The sequence below is a fragment of the Suricata suricatta genome, chromosome 7 (genome assembly GCF_006229205.1).
Source record: "Suricata suricatta isolate VVHF042 chromosome 7, meerkat_22Aug2017_6uvM2_HiC, whole genome shotgun sequence".
Taxonomy (NCBI): Eukaryota; Metazoa; Chordata; class Mammalia; order Carnivora; family Herpestidae; genus Suricata; species Suricata suricatta.
In genome coordinates, this window is record NC_043706.1 from 38,761,548 (window position 1) to 38,779,377 (window position 17,830).

General features: G+C 41.7%; 1 protein-coding gene across 1 annotated transcript in view; it reads right to left on the reverse strand.

Moving 5' to 3' along the window:
* USP49 (ubiquitin specific peptidase 49) overlaps positions 1 to 17,830 on the reverse strand; it is a 51,012-nt gene that overhangs the window by 10,884 nt on the left and 22,298 nt on the right. The window contains 2 exon segments of the mRNA XM_029943374.1: position 1; positions 4 to 644. The exon segment at position 1 is cut by the window's left edge and continues 721 nt beyond it. Coding sequence (XP_029799234.1) covers position 1; positions 4 to 616 — 614 coding nt within the window. The 5' untranslated portion in view covers positions 617 to 644.

The window sequence follows — 17,830 nt, forward strand, 5'->3', positions numbered from 1 at the left end:
GCGGAGGGGCGCTGGCCAGCTCCTCCAGCAGCCGCCGCTTCACCTCGCGCCGCCGCTGCCGCGCCTCCTCCTTCTTGCGCTCCAGTGCCTCCTGCTGCCGCCGCTGCTCCAGCTTCGCCTGGCCGCGGGAGCTCTTCTCGAACCAGAGCCGCAGCGTCTTGGCCAGCAGGCGCTGGCGCCGGTACCACAGAGCCGTGAGCATCTGCGGCTGTCCCTGAGGAGCGCGCTGCGGCGGGACGGCGTCCTCGCCCGAGGCCGTGGAGCGCAGCGTCCGGCCGCGCCTCAGCGGCGGGTCCTGCTTCTGGCCGCGGACCGCCAGGAGGGAGCTTCTGAGCAGCTTGAGGTCCCCCTCGGGGTTGTCGTTGAGCACGTAGTCCTTGCACAGGTAACAGAACACGTACAGATCTCGGACCTCCATGGCTAGCGGGTGCCCAGTCTCCTCAAAGTGTTTCAGGGCGTGATCCTCGATGTAGCGGCCGCAGGCCACGTGCGAGCACTTGAGACAAGCCCACACGGACTCGGTGGTGGCGCACTCCCTGCAGCACCACTTCTGCGGGTTCAGGATGGAGTGGTCCTGGGCCAGCCGCAACCGCCCCACGTGTTTGCATCTATCCATGTCTTATGGAAGGCTCCAGTCTTTCAACCTGGCACGACAGGACCCCGAGAAAGAGAGACAGACAGAGAGCTTTCAGCAAAACATTGTCCTAGAATGCCATTTTCAACTCAATGCTCATTAGTTTTCAATTCAAAATTGGTTCCTTTGGAAGGAAGTTAAAAAAACAAAACAACTATCTTGCGGGGAGGGCATAGCGCCAAGATGAATCTTTACATTTTCTAAGTGTATAAATTCTTGAATAGTAGCTAATTTTTACGTGAGGCCGATTTGTATTCCTTAGGAAATGTCATTACCCGTACTTCATTCACACTGCACCCAACTGGCCACCCGGGGAAAGAAACGTGTATTCTGAACCATCTCTGAACTGATGATGTCCTCTGTATCCTGTACTGATCAAGATCCTAGTTGTATGTAAGTACAGAGGGACAGAGGAGAGACATAATATTTCAAATACCTGTGAGAGATGAAGACCCTCAAATATAAAGGCAATCTTAGGTCAGTTTCAGTGTACTTCAAAGCAGAGATAACAGGATAGGTAAGGGTAAGAAAGAAAATCCTCTAGAGTACAAGGTGCCATTTTTCTTTAATATTTATTTATTTTTCTTTAATAATTTTTTTCTTTAATATTTATTTTTAAATGAGAGAGAGATAGAATGTGAGCAGGGGAGGAGCAGAGAGAGAAGGAAACACAGAATCTGAAGCAGGCTCCAGGCTCTGAGTTGTCAGCAAGGAGCCCTATGCGGGGCTCAAACCCACGAATCATGAGATCATGACCTGAACTGAAGTTGGACACTTAACAGACTGAGCCATCCAGGCGCCCCTAAGGTGCCATTTTTCTTTTCTTGGGTCCCAAGAACCTGGCTAAGGAGGTAGTCTGTGAGCCTGAATCTAAATAACTTTTTTTTTCATTAGTAGGCTCTACGCCTAGCATGGTGCTCAAACTCACAACCCCTAGATCAAGTGTCACATGCTCTGCTGACTGAGCCAGCAAGGCACCCCAATCTAAATACCATTTTATATGTCTACTATGATCTGAATGTTTGTGTCCCCCCCCCATTCATGTGCTAAAATACCCCCTGCCCAAGGTGATGGTATTAGGAAGCAGGGCCTTTGGGAGATGGTTAGGTCACGAATGGGTTGACCCTCATGGGATGAGCCTTCACGAATGGGATTTTAGTGTCCTTATAAAACAGTTCCCTCACTCCTCACTCACGTGAAGACGCAGTGAAAAGCCAGTGTTATGGCCATGAGTCAGGAAGTCCTTACCAGACATGGAATCTGGTGCCATGATCTTGGGACTTCCTAGCTTCCAAACTATGAAAAATGTTTGGTGTTTAAAAGCTGAGTCATGGTATTTTTGTTATAGCAACCCTGAGGGACTAAGACAATGTGAAAAGAACATGTACATCTTGTAGAAAGGGTGGGAAAAATTCTACTTTCTTTACTGCAAAGAAAGACAGATCTCTTAGGACAAGTGATGGAGTGGTTACTGGTTTAACCAAACTACCAAGCAAAAAGCAAAAAAAAAAAAAAAAAACCCACAAAAAAACCAAATCTTCCAGATGATATATATGAAAATGCTTTTTAAAACAGTGGCAACATATTGAACTCTTTTTCTTCTTCTTCTTTCTGTCTTCCTACCATTGCTTTTTCCATATTGTTCTTCAAAGAAACTTAATGGACAATTTCTCCAAGGAAACTAGAGGTTGGACAATTATTTTAAAAGAAAACTATTTGGAACCTTGACAGGTTTTTTTTTTTTCAGTACTAGTATTTAAATTCCCTGAAGGTATTTCCTCTTATAATGTAAACTTCCTTCACCCCCATTTCTTCTCCACTTTCGTTTCTGTGAGCAAATGAAGTTCCATGATTATGTAGTCAACCAGAGAAGTTTTAAATCCAGTAATTCTGAGTGCTTCCTTTAATTGGTTTCCAGATCCTTTGATGGCCTGTCCGATTTATTGCTAAAACCCACAACTATACCACAGGACCAAAAGAGAGATCCTTCCTATTTTTTATTGCCCATTCCAGATTGGCAAAGGCCATGTCCCTAGATAAGAAACCCTTAAATCATACAAAGGAAAGCAACCTAGATGATCTTCAGTCAAGTCAGATCATCCTTTTCCTTTGAGTTTTTTTTAAGGATTTAGGTTCTCCAACATTATTTTTCTAATGATTGATTTGTTACTAAGTACTCTGTAAGTCTCTGGATGTATATATCCTGACTAGATATAATCTTCTTCAGTGGGAGGATCATGTGTTATATTTCTTTTTTCACAGCTTGTGGGCGCTCAACTCTTAGTGGTCAGAGGTGTTCTGTCAGAATTACCTTCCCACATAGTCCAGAATGGCACTGAATTAACCATTTCTTTTTCCTTTTTGTAGGGCACACATAAAAACATACATATATTAAAAAGATGAGATGGTAGGGGCGCCTAGGTGGCTCAGTCGGTTAAGCCTCCGACTTTGGCTCAGGTCAGATCTCACATTTGTGGGCTCTGTGCTGACAGCTAGCTCAGAGCCTGGAGCCTGCTTCTGGTTCTGTGTCTCCTCTCTCTGACCCTCCCCCTCTCATGCTCTGTCTCTGTCTGTATCAAAAATAAATAAAACATTAAAAAAAATTTTTTTTAAAGATGAGATGGTAAATTAAAGAACTTTCTTTTTGCTACTTATTACCAAGAGTTCAAGTTGAGTATGCGTGGTGCTTACAACCAATTATTGGGGACACAAAAGAAAGTATTTACAGAGTGAAGGGGGGAAAATCAAGAGAGTGGCAACTCCCAAGTTCCTCACTTAATATTTTTCAAAATGTAGCTTCTGAGCCACTTATCAGCATCCAAATTCCCTAGGATACCTGTTATATGTACAGATTTCTGGTCACAACTCCAAACCTAATGAATCAGAGTCTGGGGAGGGGTCTCAAATGTCCATTTTAAATAAGCCCTACAGGGGCGCCTGGGTGGCTCCGTCAGTTGGAGTCTGGCTTCGGCTCAGGTCATGATCTCAGGGTTTGTGGGTTCGAGCCCTGTGTCAGGCTCTGTGCTGACAGCTAGCTCAGAGCCTGGAGCCTGCTTCCGGTTCTGTGTCTCCCTCCCTCTCTGACCCTCCCCTGCTCGTGCTGTCTCTCTCTGTCTCTCAAAAATAAATTAAAAACATTAAAAAAAATTTTTAAATAAGCCCTACAGAGGACTCGCTTGTGCATTAAAATCTCAGAACCACTGCACTAATCCAGTAAATTATAGGGACGAAGATGTCCTCATGGAAATCAAAGAAAGGATTTTCTTTCTTGAAATCTTCCACTTGAACCAACATTATCCAATAGAACTTCCAGCAATGATGGAAATATAATTTATCTGTGCTGCCTAATACTGTATTAACTGGCCACCTGTAACTATTAAGTACTTGCAATGTGGCTAGTGAGAATGAGGGACTGAACTGCATTTATTTATTTTCAGAGAGAGAGAGAGCGAGAACAAGTGGAAGAGGGGCAGAGAGAGAGGGAGAGACTCTCAAGCAGGCTCTGTGCTGTCAGCACAGAGCCCGGTGCATGGGTCGAACCTACGAACATGGAGATCATGACCTAAGCCAAGTCAAGAGTCTGACACTTAACCAACTGAGTCAACCTAGGCGCCCCAATTTTGAGTAATTTAAATTTAAATACCATATGTGGCTAGTGGCTACAATACTGGATAGCACAGACTTAAATACATCAGGACATATAAATCTTTAGCTTACTTTGCTTTTCTTGTCTTCCCTTTGAAAGAGTCAGTTCCTCCTGAATCATATTTGAGTAGCCTCTTCTTATGACTCAAAACCTGGCAAATCCCCATTTTAGCCAACAGGAGCCCTGATGTGTCTTCAGGAATTTAATTGCTACAGAGAGATCTTATCACATGAAACACAGCACAGCTTCCAATCCTACAAGGAGAGTATCTCTGTGAACAGGAATCTAGCAACACAACACTCAGAGCACTGAGTGTGAGCAACTCCTGCGCTGGAACAAATATGCTGGAACAACCGAAAGCCAAACCAGAAAAACACTAAAAAACCACTCCACACCCTCTCCGTGAAGAGCTGTCAAACGGGAAGGGCACTCTGGAAATTCTTTCTTCCGATTTCATTTTCTGATCTATAAATCTGCTGATCACGCACATCCTCTCCGGCACAGCCCTTTTCCCATTACAGATCTGTCGTGGCAACTCACTAACCTGCCATATGGCAGAGTAAATCCATTCAGGAAAACACGGGGCTACTTTGCACCTCACCACACTGATTTAAGCTAGGCAGACTAGCTTCTCTGGAGGAAAAAAGCATATCATGAAATGGAAACCACCCAAAAGTGACACAAAAGAGGAAAGCCATTTTAAGCAACATACAAAATAAAGAATAAAGGGAACACAATCCAGGTATACTCAGTTCAAGAGAGACAATGTGTTTAACACACCTCTCATACACACTCTGACTTTGTTTAAGAAACAGGCCTAACACCCATAGGCATAAGGAATTCTATTTTACAGTTTTCTGGCATAGGCACCTTTTCCTTCCTAATGCCCAGAGGCCATAATAGTCCTAGTATTTCCACTTAAAACCTACATCAGTCAGTGTGACAGACACCCGATATCTAAGAGATAACCTGCAGTATAACTGGCAAGGAATAAGATGTGCCTTACCAGTTCTCCATCACTAAGGAGATGAGCAGCTCTAAATGAATGTCCTACACGCCCTGGATTATCTACACACGGGGTAAGTAAACCTGACAAAATATTACTGCTTCTTTAATTACCATATTTTTATATTAAAAATATGAACCAATTGGGCTAAAACACACAACCAGTATTTAAAAGCATCCTATTATAGTTAATGTCACTAAATATTAAATTAGAAGAAAGTAGTGAAATTGTTAATTCATGTCTTTTGTTCTGAATTAGAAACTTCTAGATTTATCCCATAATTTTTTTAAAAAGTCTCTGTATGAGATGACTGAACGTTAAAAATCATCTTTCAAAAATCTATAGCTTAAAAATATAAATGTCTTTTAACTGGGCCATTTTGACTGTTCTCTTGTAGCAAATTTCTTAGGTGATCCTAAACATGTAACTACATCACCAGAATAAAACTTCTGCAGGGAAGGCCTGGGTGGGGGTGAGGGGAAGAGAATCAACAAAAACCAAGTAGGAAAAAAACAATCTCCTTTGAGGAGATTCCCATTTCTTTTCTGTCTCTCTCATCATAGTGATTTCTTCCCAGTTCTTAACTAAGGACAGTGGAATAATCCTGCCTGGTCTTAGTGAGACCAAGTGGCATAAATTCCAGCTTCAGAGAGAGTAGACACTATGGTAACATGCTGACAGCCTTCATTTACATAAAAGAATACTAATTACGTGGTATCATCAACATCTGCGATTCTGCTCACTGCCATATGCGACAGCGCAGGGTATTTTAACCCTTCAACTTACTAAATGTACCCTAAATTGCATGTCCCACAAAACTCGCAAAGACTGCTTAAAAAGACATGGTGAATACAGTTTTCTAAATAAGTATTGAAGATGAATTTTATTTTCAGCTGACATTTTATTTCCAGAAGATATGGAAAAATATAATTTAATACCAATACATAATTAAGGAAAAGATGAAAGACACAGTTAATAACCACAAAGGGAAGAACGCTACATTCTAGAGTATTACGCAGGACTCCAAAAGGCTGTATTCTAAGCACAATGAAACTAGCCTTTGCATTTTTAGATTACGGCTACAGTAAGGTAAAAATGAATACAAAATAAGAACAACAAAATGTAGGAGCAAAGCCTGAGAGGGATGACGTTCGTGAAAGCGCACAGAAGCCCCTCCGCTAAGACGGTCTATGTGTGGAGAGGGGGCTGAATGGGTGGAGTGTCCCCACTCGTTGCTGCTCCCTTTCTCCTACCCTGCCCCATTCCCATCCTCCCTGAATATGGGGGTGATAGGGGGCGGAGGAAGGTAACTCATAGGTCAGAGCGTAGCTCAGAGACTCCTAGAGAGGCTGAAGTCTCTGAGAGGACTTCAGAAGGACTAAGTGTGTTCTTTAGCCCTCTGATGTGAGGACAGGATGGCTACCGAAGCAGTGGCTCTGAGCCACAGGCAATGGCCTGTGCTGGGTGTGCCCAAACCATGGTAGCTGTGTCACCGCTCACTTGGTGTCAGTAATAAGGTACTGGTGTTCAGGAATGATGTCTAATCATGGGTGACAGCAGATTTAAGGTCATGCCCATGTGGTAACGTCTCTCTCACTTGCATTAGGACTTGCCTTCTTCAATAAAAAAGGAGTAGGGCTCACGTAGGGAGCTGGGCCAGGCCCACAGCCCTGCTTTGCCCATGGCAGGGGCTGTACCTGTGGCCCAACAGGGAAATGACAAGGGCAGCACAACCAGCAGAGAAAAAATGCTCTGTACCAAATACCAACCCCTCTGACCACAGTAAGAGCTGGAATTGGGTTTCAGCCCTCTGTGCCTTCAGTCTCTGCTGTCTTTTGTTCACTTTTCTCCCCAGATACACATATGCCCAAGTCTCTCCTGTCCAGACAGAGAAAGAGAGGCATACAGACACTTTCTCTTCTGCCTACTTTATTTCTGGCAAGATCATGTGCAGCTGCATCTTCCTCCCAGCTCACTCTTTAACACATCCACTTCATGGAAACTATTTTCTCAAAGGTCATTAGTAATTTCCTTATAGCTAAGTTCATTAGCCGGCATTTTAGGCTACTATTCTTCTCTGGTTTTCTATGTCTGTAATTACACCTTCCCTGTTTTTGTGTGTCTCTCTTCCTGGAAATGCCAGCTTTCCTCAAGTTTCCGTCTTTGGCTCTCTTCTCAGTGATTTCCTCTATTTCTAGAATGTGGAGTATCATTTCTGTACAAGATGATTTTTTTTTGAATTTTTAGAGAGAGAGAATGTGAGTGGAGGAGAGGGGTAAAGGGAGAGAAAAAGAGAATCTTAATAAGCAGGCTCCACACTCAGCACAGGGCCTGATATGGGGCTTGATCCCACAACCTTGGAATCATGACCTGAGTTGAAATCAAGAGTCGGATGCTCAACTGACTGAGCCACCCAGGAGCCCCAAGATAATGTTCACAAATACTTTTTATGATTTTTTTTTAATTTTTATTTTTGAGAGACAGAGACAGCGTGAGCAGGGGAGGGTCAGAGAGGGAGGGAGACACAGAATCTGAAGCAGGCTCCAGGCTCTGAGCTAGCTGTCAGCACAGAGCCTGATGCGGGGCTCAAACCCACAAACCATGAGATCGTGACCAGAACTGAAGCCGGACGCTTAACCGACTGAGCCACCCAGGTGCCCCTCACAAATACTTTTTAAAAAGCACTTTATTAAGATAGTTTATATACCATAAAATTCGCTCATTTAAAACATACAACTTTTTAGTATTTTCAGAGTTCCGCAAGAACTTTTGACTATAAAATCTTTCCATTTCATTGCAGAGGCTCAGTCTCAGGTTGGATTTTCGGTTGGATGCCTGCATTACGTATACGAATATTAATAGTATCTGCAAGATGAAGCTATTGAACATGTTTTGCACTTTTTTTGTCTGTTTGGTAGCTGTGATGATTATGCACCGAGATACATACAGTTTCATGCAGGTCTCCAGGTGATCAAGATACAGAAGATGGCTGATAGGGGGTTACAGAGATGCCATCTGTGGAACAAAGCTAAGCTAGCTGGCCTTCGAGGGATCTGACCTTTTGACTGATTAATCTAATACTCTTGCCAAAGATGTCTGTGCCTAAAACTTATTAACACCTTGTCAAGGAGGAGAGGAGACTGGGGAAAGGTGGCCAAAAGAGTGCTCACAAGCAATTCTGAATCCACAGGGAAACACACACATACATGCTCTTAGAAATGTCACCTGTGACTCTGCAGAGAAGTGGCAGCCAAGAATAGAGGATAAGTAGGTTTGCTGTATAAGCATGAAACACAGCCTTACTGTAATCTGTGCTGCCGTCCAGTCAAAGGGGCCTGTCTGCTACCACCTGGTGTAAATGTTTGAGCATCGTCTCCCTGACAAGCTAGTGTTGAAGCAAGGTCCCAACTAAAGGCTCCCTCTTCTAGTCCGCTGCCATGTGGAAAACTTCTGCACTGAGAGAATCAGGACTAACCTTTCAGAAATTTGACCCCAGGAGTCGTGGTCTGTCCCTGCAGTGTGTCTCCAAAACAGCATGCTCTCCATAGCAGCCAGCCAGTCACCAAAAATGTATGCACATGTCAAGGTGTATATGTGTGCCAAAACTTCTTGAACTGTGTGCTTCGAGTATGTGCAGTTACCTGCATGTACATTACACCTTCGCAGAGCTGTTAAAAATTAGACAAACACACACCCAGCGAACAATTTACCCCTAACGAACTAATGGATGGAGGCAGCAGCTCCTTACACTACTAGGTGAAAGCCGACAGGAAAGTTTATCAGGGATGGTTAAGACCGACAACACCTGACTCCACTGACCAGTTTTACACTAAAAGCAGGAAGAACCAGACACTACATGCTTCCCTGATGGGAGGCAATAAAGGTTCACAGCAGCACCACCTATGACATCCTCTGGCTGAAAGAACTGAATCAGTCCAGTGAAGCATTCAGATCTAACTACTAGGGTCTAAGAAATGTGGGTGACAGAACATGCTACCACAAGGCTGCAATCAGCTGGATTACCACTTCAGAGTGTGGCCAATGCTATGGGCTCAATGATCTGCAGTCTTTAATAAGTAAATGACATGAGGAAAAACGGGGTGGGGATGGATCTGCTATAGATTATAAGAAACCTAGAGACCTATCAACCACATTCAATGTGTGGCTCATATTTAAAAAAAAATTTTTTTAACATTTATTTTTGAGAGAGAGAGAGAGTGCAAGCAGGGAGGGGCAAAGAGAGAGGGAGACATGGAAGTGGAAGCAGGCTCCAGGGCTCTGAGCTGTCAGCACAGGGCCCGATGCAGGGCTCAAATTCATGAGTGATGAGGTCATGACCTGTGATGACGTCAGATGCTTAACTGACTAAGCCACCCAGGCGCCCGTGCGGCTCGTATTTCAGTCTTGATTTGAACAAACGAACTGTAAAAAGGTATTTTTCAGATAACTGGAAAAAAATTTAAATATTGTCTGCCTCAAATTACTATATTTTTTAACAGTTTCATTGAGATATAAGTGACATATAACAAACTATACATATTTAAAGTATACAGTTTGGGAAGTTTTCACATGTGGTATACACTTATAAAATCACCGCAATCAAAAGAATGAACACACCCATCACCCCACCCCCAAATTTCTTCATGTCTCTTTGCAATCCTTCCCTTTCCACCACCCCAAGTCCACAACTGGAGAAATTTAAACACAAAGTATTATAAAACATTAAATAATTATTAATTTTATGTGACAGTGGTACACTTTTTCAGTCTTTGTATGTTAGAAATATCTCAAGTATTTATAGGTGAAATATTATGATATGTGGAATTTGCTTTCAACCATTCTGGGGGGAGTGGCAGGAAGATAGATGAAACACTGTCAAAACATTCATAACTGTTGAAGCTAGTTGATGGGTACATAGAGCTCATTATACTATTCTCTTTATTTGAGGATATGCTTACAAAGTTCCATGAAAAAAATTTTTAAGACTAAAAAGTAAAGAATATACTCTCTGATAGCAAAAGAATATCACATATTGAACAAGTTGTGAGAACCTTTCAATCTCTGTATCATTTCCTCATCACATCTAGTTTTCCCATGAACTGCCCCTCCCCCACCCCACACGAACGCACCGAATCAAAACAGCAGCAGTTCTCAGCAGTGTTAGTCACAGAAGATGGCTGGAAAAACACCCGTTGGTCTGGGCCTCCAATATACCCTTTAGGCTCAGGTGGCAACTTCTTTTTTATTTTATTTTATTAAAAAAAATTTTTTTTAATGTTTTATTTATTTTTGATACAGAGAGAGAGACAGAGCATGAGAGGGGGAGGGGCAGAGAGAGAGGGAGACACAGAATCTGAAGCAGGCTCCAGGCTCTGAGCTGTCTCCACAGAGCCTGAAGTGGGGCTCGAACCCACAAACATGAGATCTGACCTGAGCCGAAGCCGGCCGCTCAACCCACTGAGCCACCCAGGTGCCCCAGGTGGCAACTTCTTTGCAGGCCCCCAAAGTTTCTTTCAAATATTTCTGCCCACAAAAACTTCCTGAGGATCTTTGTCTTTGGGGGCTCACAGTCTGTTGAAATGCTCTTGCTTGGTCTAAAGCTTCTCTCTGAAACTTCTTCCTTGATTGGAGAAGAAAAAGCCCTCATTTTGTCAAGTTCTGCTCCTCCCTCACTAACTCTGATCATCCAGGTATCAAGGAGCTCCTCCCTTACCTTCCTAAGTCTCCTTGTGGTCTCCGCAAGCTATAGCACAAACCTCTACCCCCAGGCAGACATAGGTTACTCCCAGTCAACAGAGCAAAATTTCATGACATGGATCCGATCCAATATTCACACACCTCGACCAACAGGTTGTTTTCCAGTTGAGACTTTGGAATATGTCTTCTCCGAGAAACAATGTTATAAACAGCACTTGGTCCAGTTAAAGCCCATTGTGTATCTATAGCACACTACTAGAATACTAGGGTATCTATAGCACAGTACTAGAATACTTGTGCTACCCCGATGGAGGCTAACTACCAAATGTATTATTTTGAGAAAATTGATTCAAAGTTTCAACTTGAAATGCCAAGAATTACTCTCCCAGCTGCAGCCCTGGCAGTGAAATTGTGAAATCTCCCTCCTCCCACTTCCCCACATGGCTGAAGAGGGCTTTCCGCACATGGTCATTTGTATGGAAGACACATATATATGTTAGGAGCTGCCTGTAGAGGGAAGAAAGGAACAATTTCTGTGAATGGAAAATAAATCTGACTAGAATTTACAAATGGATTGTGAGGACTAGATGCCTATGTTGGCTCTTTCAGTGGCTGTTCCAAGAAATGGGAACCTCCTCTTCCTAATGTCCTGTTTCTTAAAATGATAGTAGTATATTTAGTTCCGGGCCTTCCCCATCAATACACCATAGCACATCTTTTAGGACAAAGGCCCATCATATTTTGCATGAGTGGAGACACAATTTTTAAGCACTTTATTTCAAGAGCACAGAAGAAAAATGTCTAGAAAGAAGGGATCAAATACAAAGGGGTATTTGTTATATACACACAAAAGGAGAAAAACTGGAAGCTACAAACACCACTCAGGCGCTTTAATAGAAAACAGATTAAATAAATTATAAATTGGCCATACAACAGAAACCATCAGTTGTTTTTTGTTTTGCTTTGTTTTATAAAGAGGGAAACCTATTTGTGCAACAATTCAAAATACAGTATGTGAAAAAAACGAAGAGGCAGAATGGTGTGTATAATATAACACCATGACTATTTATAAAAAAAACTACACACACACAACCTCTTTCTCTTATAGGCAGTAAGAGGTTAAACAAGAAACTGGTAACACCACACACCCCGTGGTTGCAAACTGGGGGTGGAGAGAAGAGGACACTCTTCATCAACCTCTGTACCTTCTGGGAAAAAGAAATCATGTGTTACCTATTTTGAAAAAGGATATGGCACTGAGGAGACTGTTTCAACAGTCTTAAAAATTCAGGCATCAGCAAGATGACTAAAGATAAGCACAGAGCATATATGGTTTATTATGTTTTCATTAGGAAAGAAGACTCAGAGATAGGCAGCCTGATGATATTTATGGTGCACAGAGAACCCAAGGAATTATATTGTAGTAGCACTAATCATTGCACAGGGAACTCTCCTTGCTCTTCTCCATAAACTCACAAGCAGCCAAGTGCAGACCTTGTCGGCTTACTGCACAGTAGCAACAGAGCAGAGCCTCCGTCGGTCAAGTGTCAATCATTTGAGATTTCATATCAGCCAAAGTACCAAGGTAATTTCTACTCTACTTCCCCAGGGGCCACTACCGAAAAATTGTCCATAGAAGTGATTTCCGTGGGTAGACTCTTTCCTTTCCCAACTCTCAGGCTTCCGCACATCATTCCGGTTTACTAGTTAGCAAACTAGACCTCTCAACACCCAACCTCCCTGAAGGCGTGTGGGTGTGAATGGGCCTGTGCTAAGGGGGGAATGGGGAAGACCCTCCTCCACACCATTCCAAGTACAAAAGGCACACTGTAAGCCTCAGTTTCTCCATCTGTAGCAATAATATCTACTTCAAGGAGCTATTCTTGAGGGAGGCTCAAGTGAGATGGCCATGTGACTGCACTCTGGAAGTGACTGCCTCTGAGCAAACTACCGGTTGATTTAGCCACGTGGTCACCTTTCCCTGAAAACATTTATTTTTGTCTCCAAAGGGCCTAAAGTCAGGCTGGCTAATTGAGCAGCTTATAGTAACTGATTGTCTGATCTTGATTTTATCCAGATAGTTTCATTTAACAGGGTATTCATAATAAAATACTCCTAAGCAAGAAATTGGATGATTTTTATATTAAAAATGAGAAAAATTATTATTTTTCCCAAGCAAATTACAGTTTTTTCCTAATATTATGTATTTTTCTTAGGTCTTTAAGACTTTTAATAGCAACGCAAGGCAAGGCAAGTAAAAGCCCAATTAAGATGTTAAAACAAACCCATGGCACCATAAAATGCAGTTGGATGAAAGAGGCAGAATCCGTCTCTGCTCCCTCTCCAGTGGGGTATGCCCATTGAATATTTACAGGTCCCACAGAATGTGCTGCATGGCAAAAATATAAAAGAGGCCTTCTTTCAACTAAGGCATAGAAGGCTTTTCAAAGACATGAACTGTGCATGAACCCTCATCTCTCGTACAAGAAGAAAGCAGAAGTGCTTCTGGGAACTTAACTACAGTAAGCAGACACAAGAGAAAAGAGGGCCAGTGCACACCCTGGCAATGAACTTCATATAGTTTAAATCCCACAAATCCTAGCCACCTCTGCTCCCATTTTAAAGATATTAACTCTCCTGCCCTGCCAGTGAGTTCCACACCTTTTGGAATAAGAAACCGACACCCCCCCATTAAAGGCAAATATAGAATATTATGAAGGAAACCCACAAAGCCAATCAATGGCAAGTGACTAAGTGCAGATTAATTTACCATCGCAGAAAGTGGAAAGCAAAGCTCTGAGAGACAGGGGGCTGTGTCGGTTAAGTGTAGTGAGGAAGAAAACTAAAGAGGGAAAGAAAGTCTGAATCTTCTTGAGACCCCACAGAAGGAAGACTTGAGCTTTAAAGAGTAATGGACATCAAGGAAGGAGGTCCCTAAAACAAAATATATGAGAACACAAAAAAGTAAGCCTCACAGCTTCGTAATTTTTTTCCTGCAACCCTCCCATGATGCCTGAAGTAACTGTGCTGAACACTGTAGATAACCACCAAATTTTATCAGTGTGGCATAATGAAACAAGGAATGTATGCAATTCATCAGCTTTTAATACAAATGAATGATTAGAAAAGTGATTATTCTAAAGTTAAACCTTTCATTTCTGAACATGTGTTGTCTGAACTTGGCTTCTCAGTAAATTTCAGTTTGTTATTTTTAAGTTAATGGTCACTAACAGGCTATATAGCTAAAGGTAGATAAAGTCCTCATCAAATCACCTAACTCAGCTACAGCAAACTTACCAAAACATGTACATCATCACTATACCTATCACTCACAAGAGAATTTACCAGAGCTAGTAAGAACTAAACTGCTTTGAAGGAACTATCAAGAAATGAATATCTAATACTGGCAGAAGCAAAATAATAAATCTTACATATTCCAAGAGACCAACCAATAGACCTCTAAGAGACCACTTAATGCATTACTAATTCTAATTAGAGTCCAGCTTATGAATTCGCTGTTAAAGAAAATACCTCATAAAATTATTCCAGATACAGCCTAGACCCTAATGGAAAGGAGGACAGGACCGTTATGGTGTTGATGTCACTGAGTGGGTTCAAGAAATAAGAAATTTTGGGGGTGCCTGGATGGCTCATTCGGTTGGGCGTCTGACTCTTGATTTCAGCTCAGATCATGATCCCAGGGTCTCAGGATCAAGCCCCGCATCAGGATCCATGCAGAGCGTGGAGCCTGCTAATGATTCTCTCTCCCTCTCCCTCTCCCCCCCACCCCCCGCATGCTTGCTCTCTTTCTCTCTTTAATTAAAAAACAGGGACATCTGGGTGGCTCAGCTGGTTAAGCATTTGACTCTTGGTTTCTGCTCAGGTCATGATGTCACAGTTTGTGAGTTTAAGCCCTGCACTGGGCTCTGTGCTGCCCGTATGGAGCCTGCTTAGGATTCTCTCTCCCTCCTCTCTCTCAAAATAAATAAATAAACTTTAAAAAAACCCAATTCTCTTAAATTAAATCACAAAACAAAGGAAATAGGAACTTCATGTTCTTATATGGTAGTAGTATCAAATCTCTAAAGTAGTAGATAAGAATTTATCTTCTAAGGTTGAAATTAGAAAAGAAAAGACAGTAGTAATCATAATAATCCATCTGTTAGAAATACCAAAACCCTGAGATCTGAGTGACTACAGAACTCTGGGGCCCCCAAACCCAATTAAAGTGAGACACTCAGGGAGAATATATCCTTGACATATAAGCCTATGCCTGACCACAGACTGGAGACCACAGGTAAGAGAGGGTGGGCATCCTCAGAGTAGTAATGAGAAAGTGCTCTTTCTACATGGCTTAGGGCAGCAAGCTCCCAATTTGTAAATTCCCATTAAAAATGAATCTTCACTCTAATTATTTTGACCACATAAGTCAGTTCCTTAAGAAACTTGAACCCACTCAGTGACATCAACACCATAACGGTCCTGTCCTCCTTTCCATTAGGGTCTAGGCTGTATCTGGAATAATTTTATGAGGTATTTCCTTTAACAGCGAATTCATAGCCTGGTGGTATCACATAAGGGCCAGATACCATTAGTCACTAAAACCATTCAGCAGACTCGCTTTGCATTAATTTCTCGTACAGAACACTAAAATTGATTTTCCATGTAGCTTGCCTTCAGGGAGAGAATGTAATAACCACCAAGTTCAAGTACTAGCACGCTTAACAGTGGTATTTCCCATTAAAAATGAATCTTCACTCTAATTATTTTGACCACATAAGTCAGTTCCTTAAGAAACTGGGCATTGTATCATGTTCTCACAAAATTGAGATTCTGAACCTTTAGAGTTAAGGTCTAGAACCTAGTTATGACTTCACCAAGGTAATGCCACCTGGGAGGGTGAGAAGCTAGCTATCTGGCAATTTCAGGGGGAGTTCTCTATTTAGGATCTCTCTAAGTAGAACATAGTTGGACAAAATTTGGCTAGGGCCACATATTTTTCAGTATTTTTATAATTAACTTGCATTATAAATAAACTATCAGGGCACCTGTGGGGCTCAGGTCATGATCTCAGTCTGTGAGTTCCAGCCCCGCGTTGGGCTTTGTGCTGACAGCTCAGAGCCTTAAGCCTGCTTCGGGTTCTGTGTCTCCCTCTCTTTCTGCCACTCCCTTGCTTGCATTCTGTCTCTGTCTTGTTTGCTCACTAAAAAATAAATGTTAAAAAAATTAATAAAAATAATTAAACTATCATTTATTGGACACTACTATATCCAGGCACTGGCTTTTTTGTTGTTTTTTGAGACAGTGTGAGCACATTCTTGTGCATGCGAGTAGGGAAGGGGCAGAGACAGAGGGAGAGAGAATCTCAAGCAGACTCCATGCTCATGGAATCACTATTTATTCAGCTGTTTCAATATGTTTCCTCCACAAGACTTATATATATGTAAGCCCTGCTGAATGCAGGGCTCAATCCTATGACCCTGGGATCATGACCTGACTCAAACTACTGAGCTACTCAGGAGCACCAAGTCTTACATATTGTTTATTTAGAGGGGCACCTGGGTGGCAGTGGCAGTTAAGCATCTGACTCTTGATTTTGGCTCAGCTCATGATCTCACAGTTGTGAGATCAAGCCCTGCACTGAGCTCTGCACTGGACATGCATCCTGCTTAAGATTCTCTCTCTCTCTCCTTCTGCCCCTCCCTCTCTTCACTCTCTCTCTCTCTCTCTCAATAACAACAAAAAAAAAAAAATCATAGAGATTTCATGGATCTTTCTGGCTATGTGAATGAGATATTTTTTAAAATATACATTTACTAAATAGCTATTGATAGTATACAGGAATGTGACTTTATATTAGGTTGAATCATCTGACATACTGATAAAACTAGTTTTACCAAAAATATATTTGATATGGTTCAACCAAAAAATTGCTGAACTCTGTTCTTAGATCTAATACTTGGTCCATTCTCTTGAATTTTCTATGAATAGCCCCATCATTTTCTATAGCTAATTTCTATCTATATTAATCACTACATAGATAGCTTTGTCCTTTCTCTTCTATCCGTATCTTTTATTTCTTTTTCTTGTTTTCTGGCATTCACCAAAAACTCCAGTTCACACTAAATAGTAAGATGATAGTGGGCACCATGCCCTGTTTCTAACTTTAGAGGAAACGGGTCCACAGTTTTAGTATTTAGGAGATCTATCATAGGGGGTTGTGGTTAACTTTGGATTACAGAAGTTCCCTTTTATTTCTAGTTTGGTAAAAAGAAAATTTTCATCAGACTAAATATTAAATTCCATGTAATACTTTCTTCTGAACTTAATTAAAAAATTTTATGACCATGTCTCCTTAAAAATTAACATATTGGATTATGTTGTGGTGGATTTTCTGATATCAAACCATCCTGCATACAATGATACAAAAAACCATTTGGTCATAATGTTTTGTGTTTTAATATGATGATACATTCAATTTACTAATATTTCATTTATAATTTTCACATCATATTCAGAAGTGTGATTAGTCTTTCATTTTCCCCTATCATGTCTCTGTTTTTGTAACAAAATTACACTAACCTCAAAAAATGGGTCAGGCAGCTTTCCCTCTTTATCTCTTCTCTGAAATAGTTAAATTCTTCCACAGTTTATCTGTTCCATGAAGGTCTAGTAAAACTCACCTGTATAGCTGTCTCTTCTAAGTTTTCTTCTTTAGGATTGTTTTCATGGTGGATGGAGCGAAGTCCAAAGTAAGACCCATAGATCCCCCCAGTGATCACAGGTCTTCAAGCTTTGGGAATGTCTGTCTTGGGAATCCAGTGTTTCCCTTGACCTCTACAGAAAT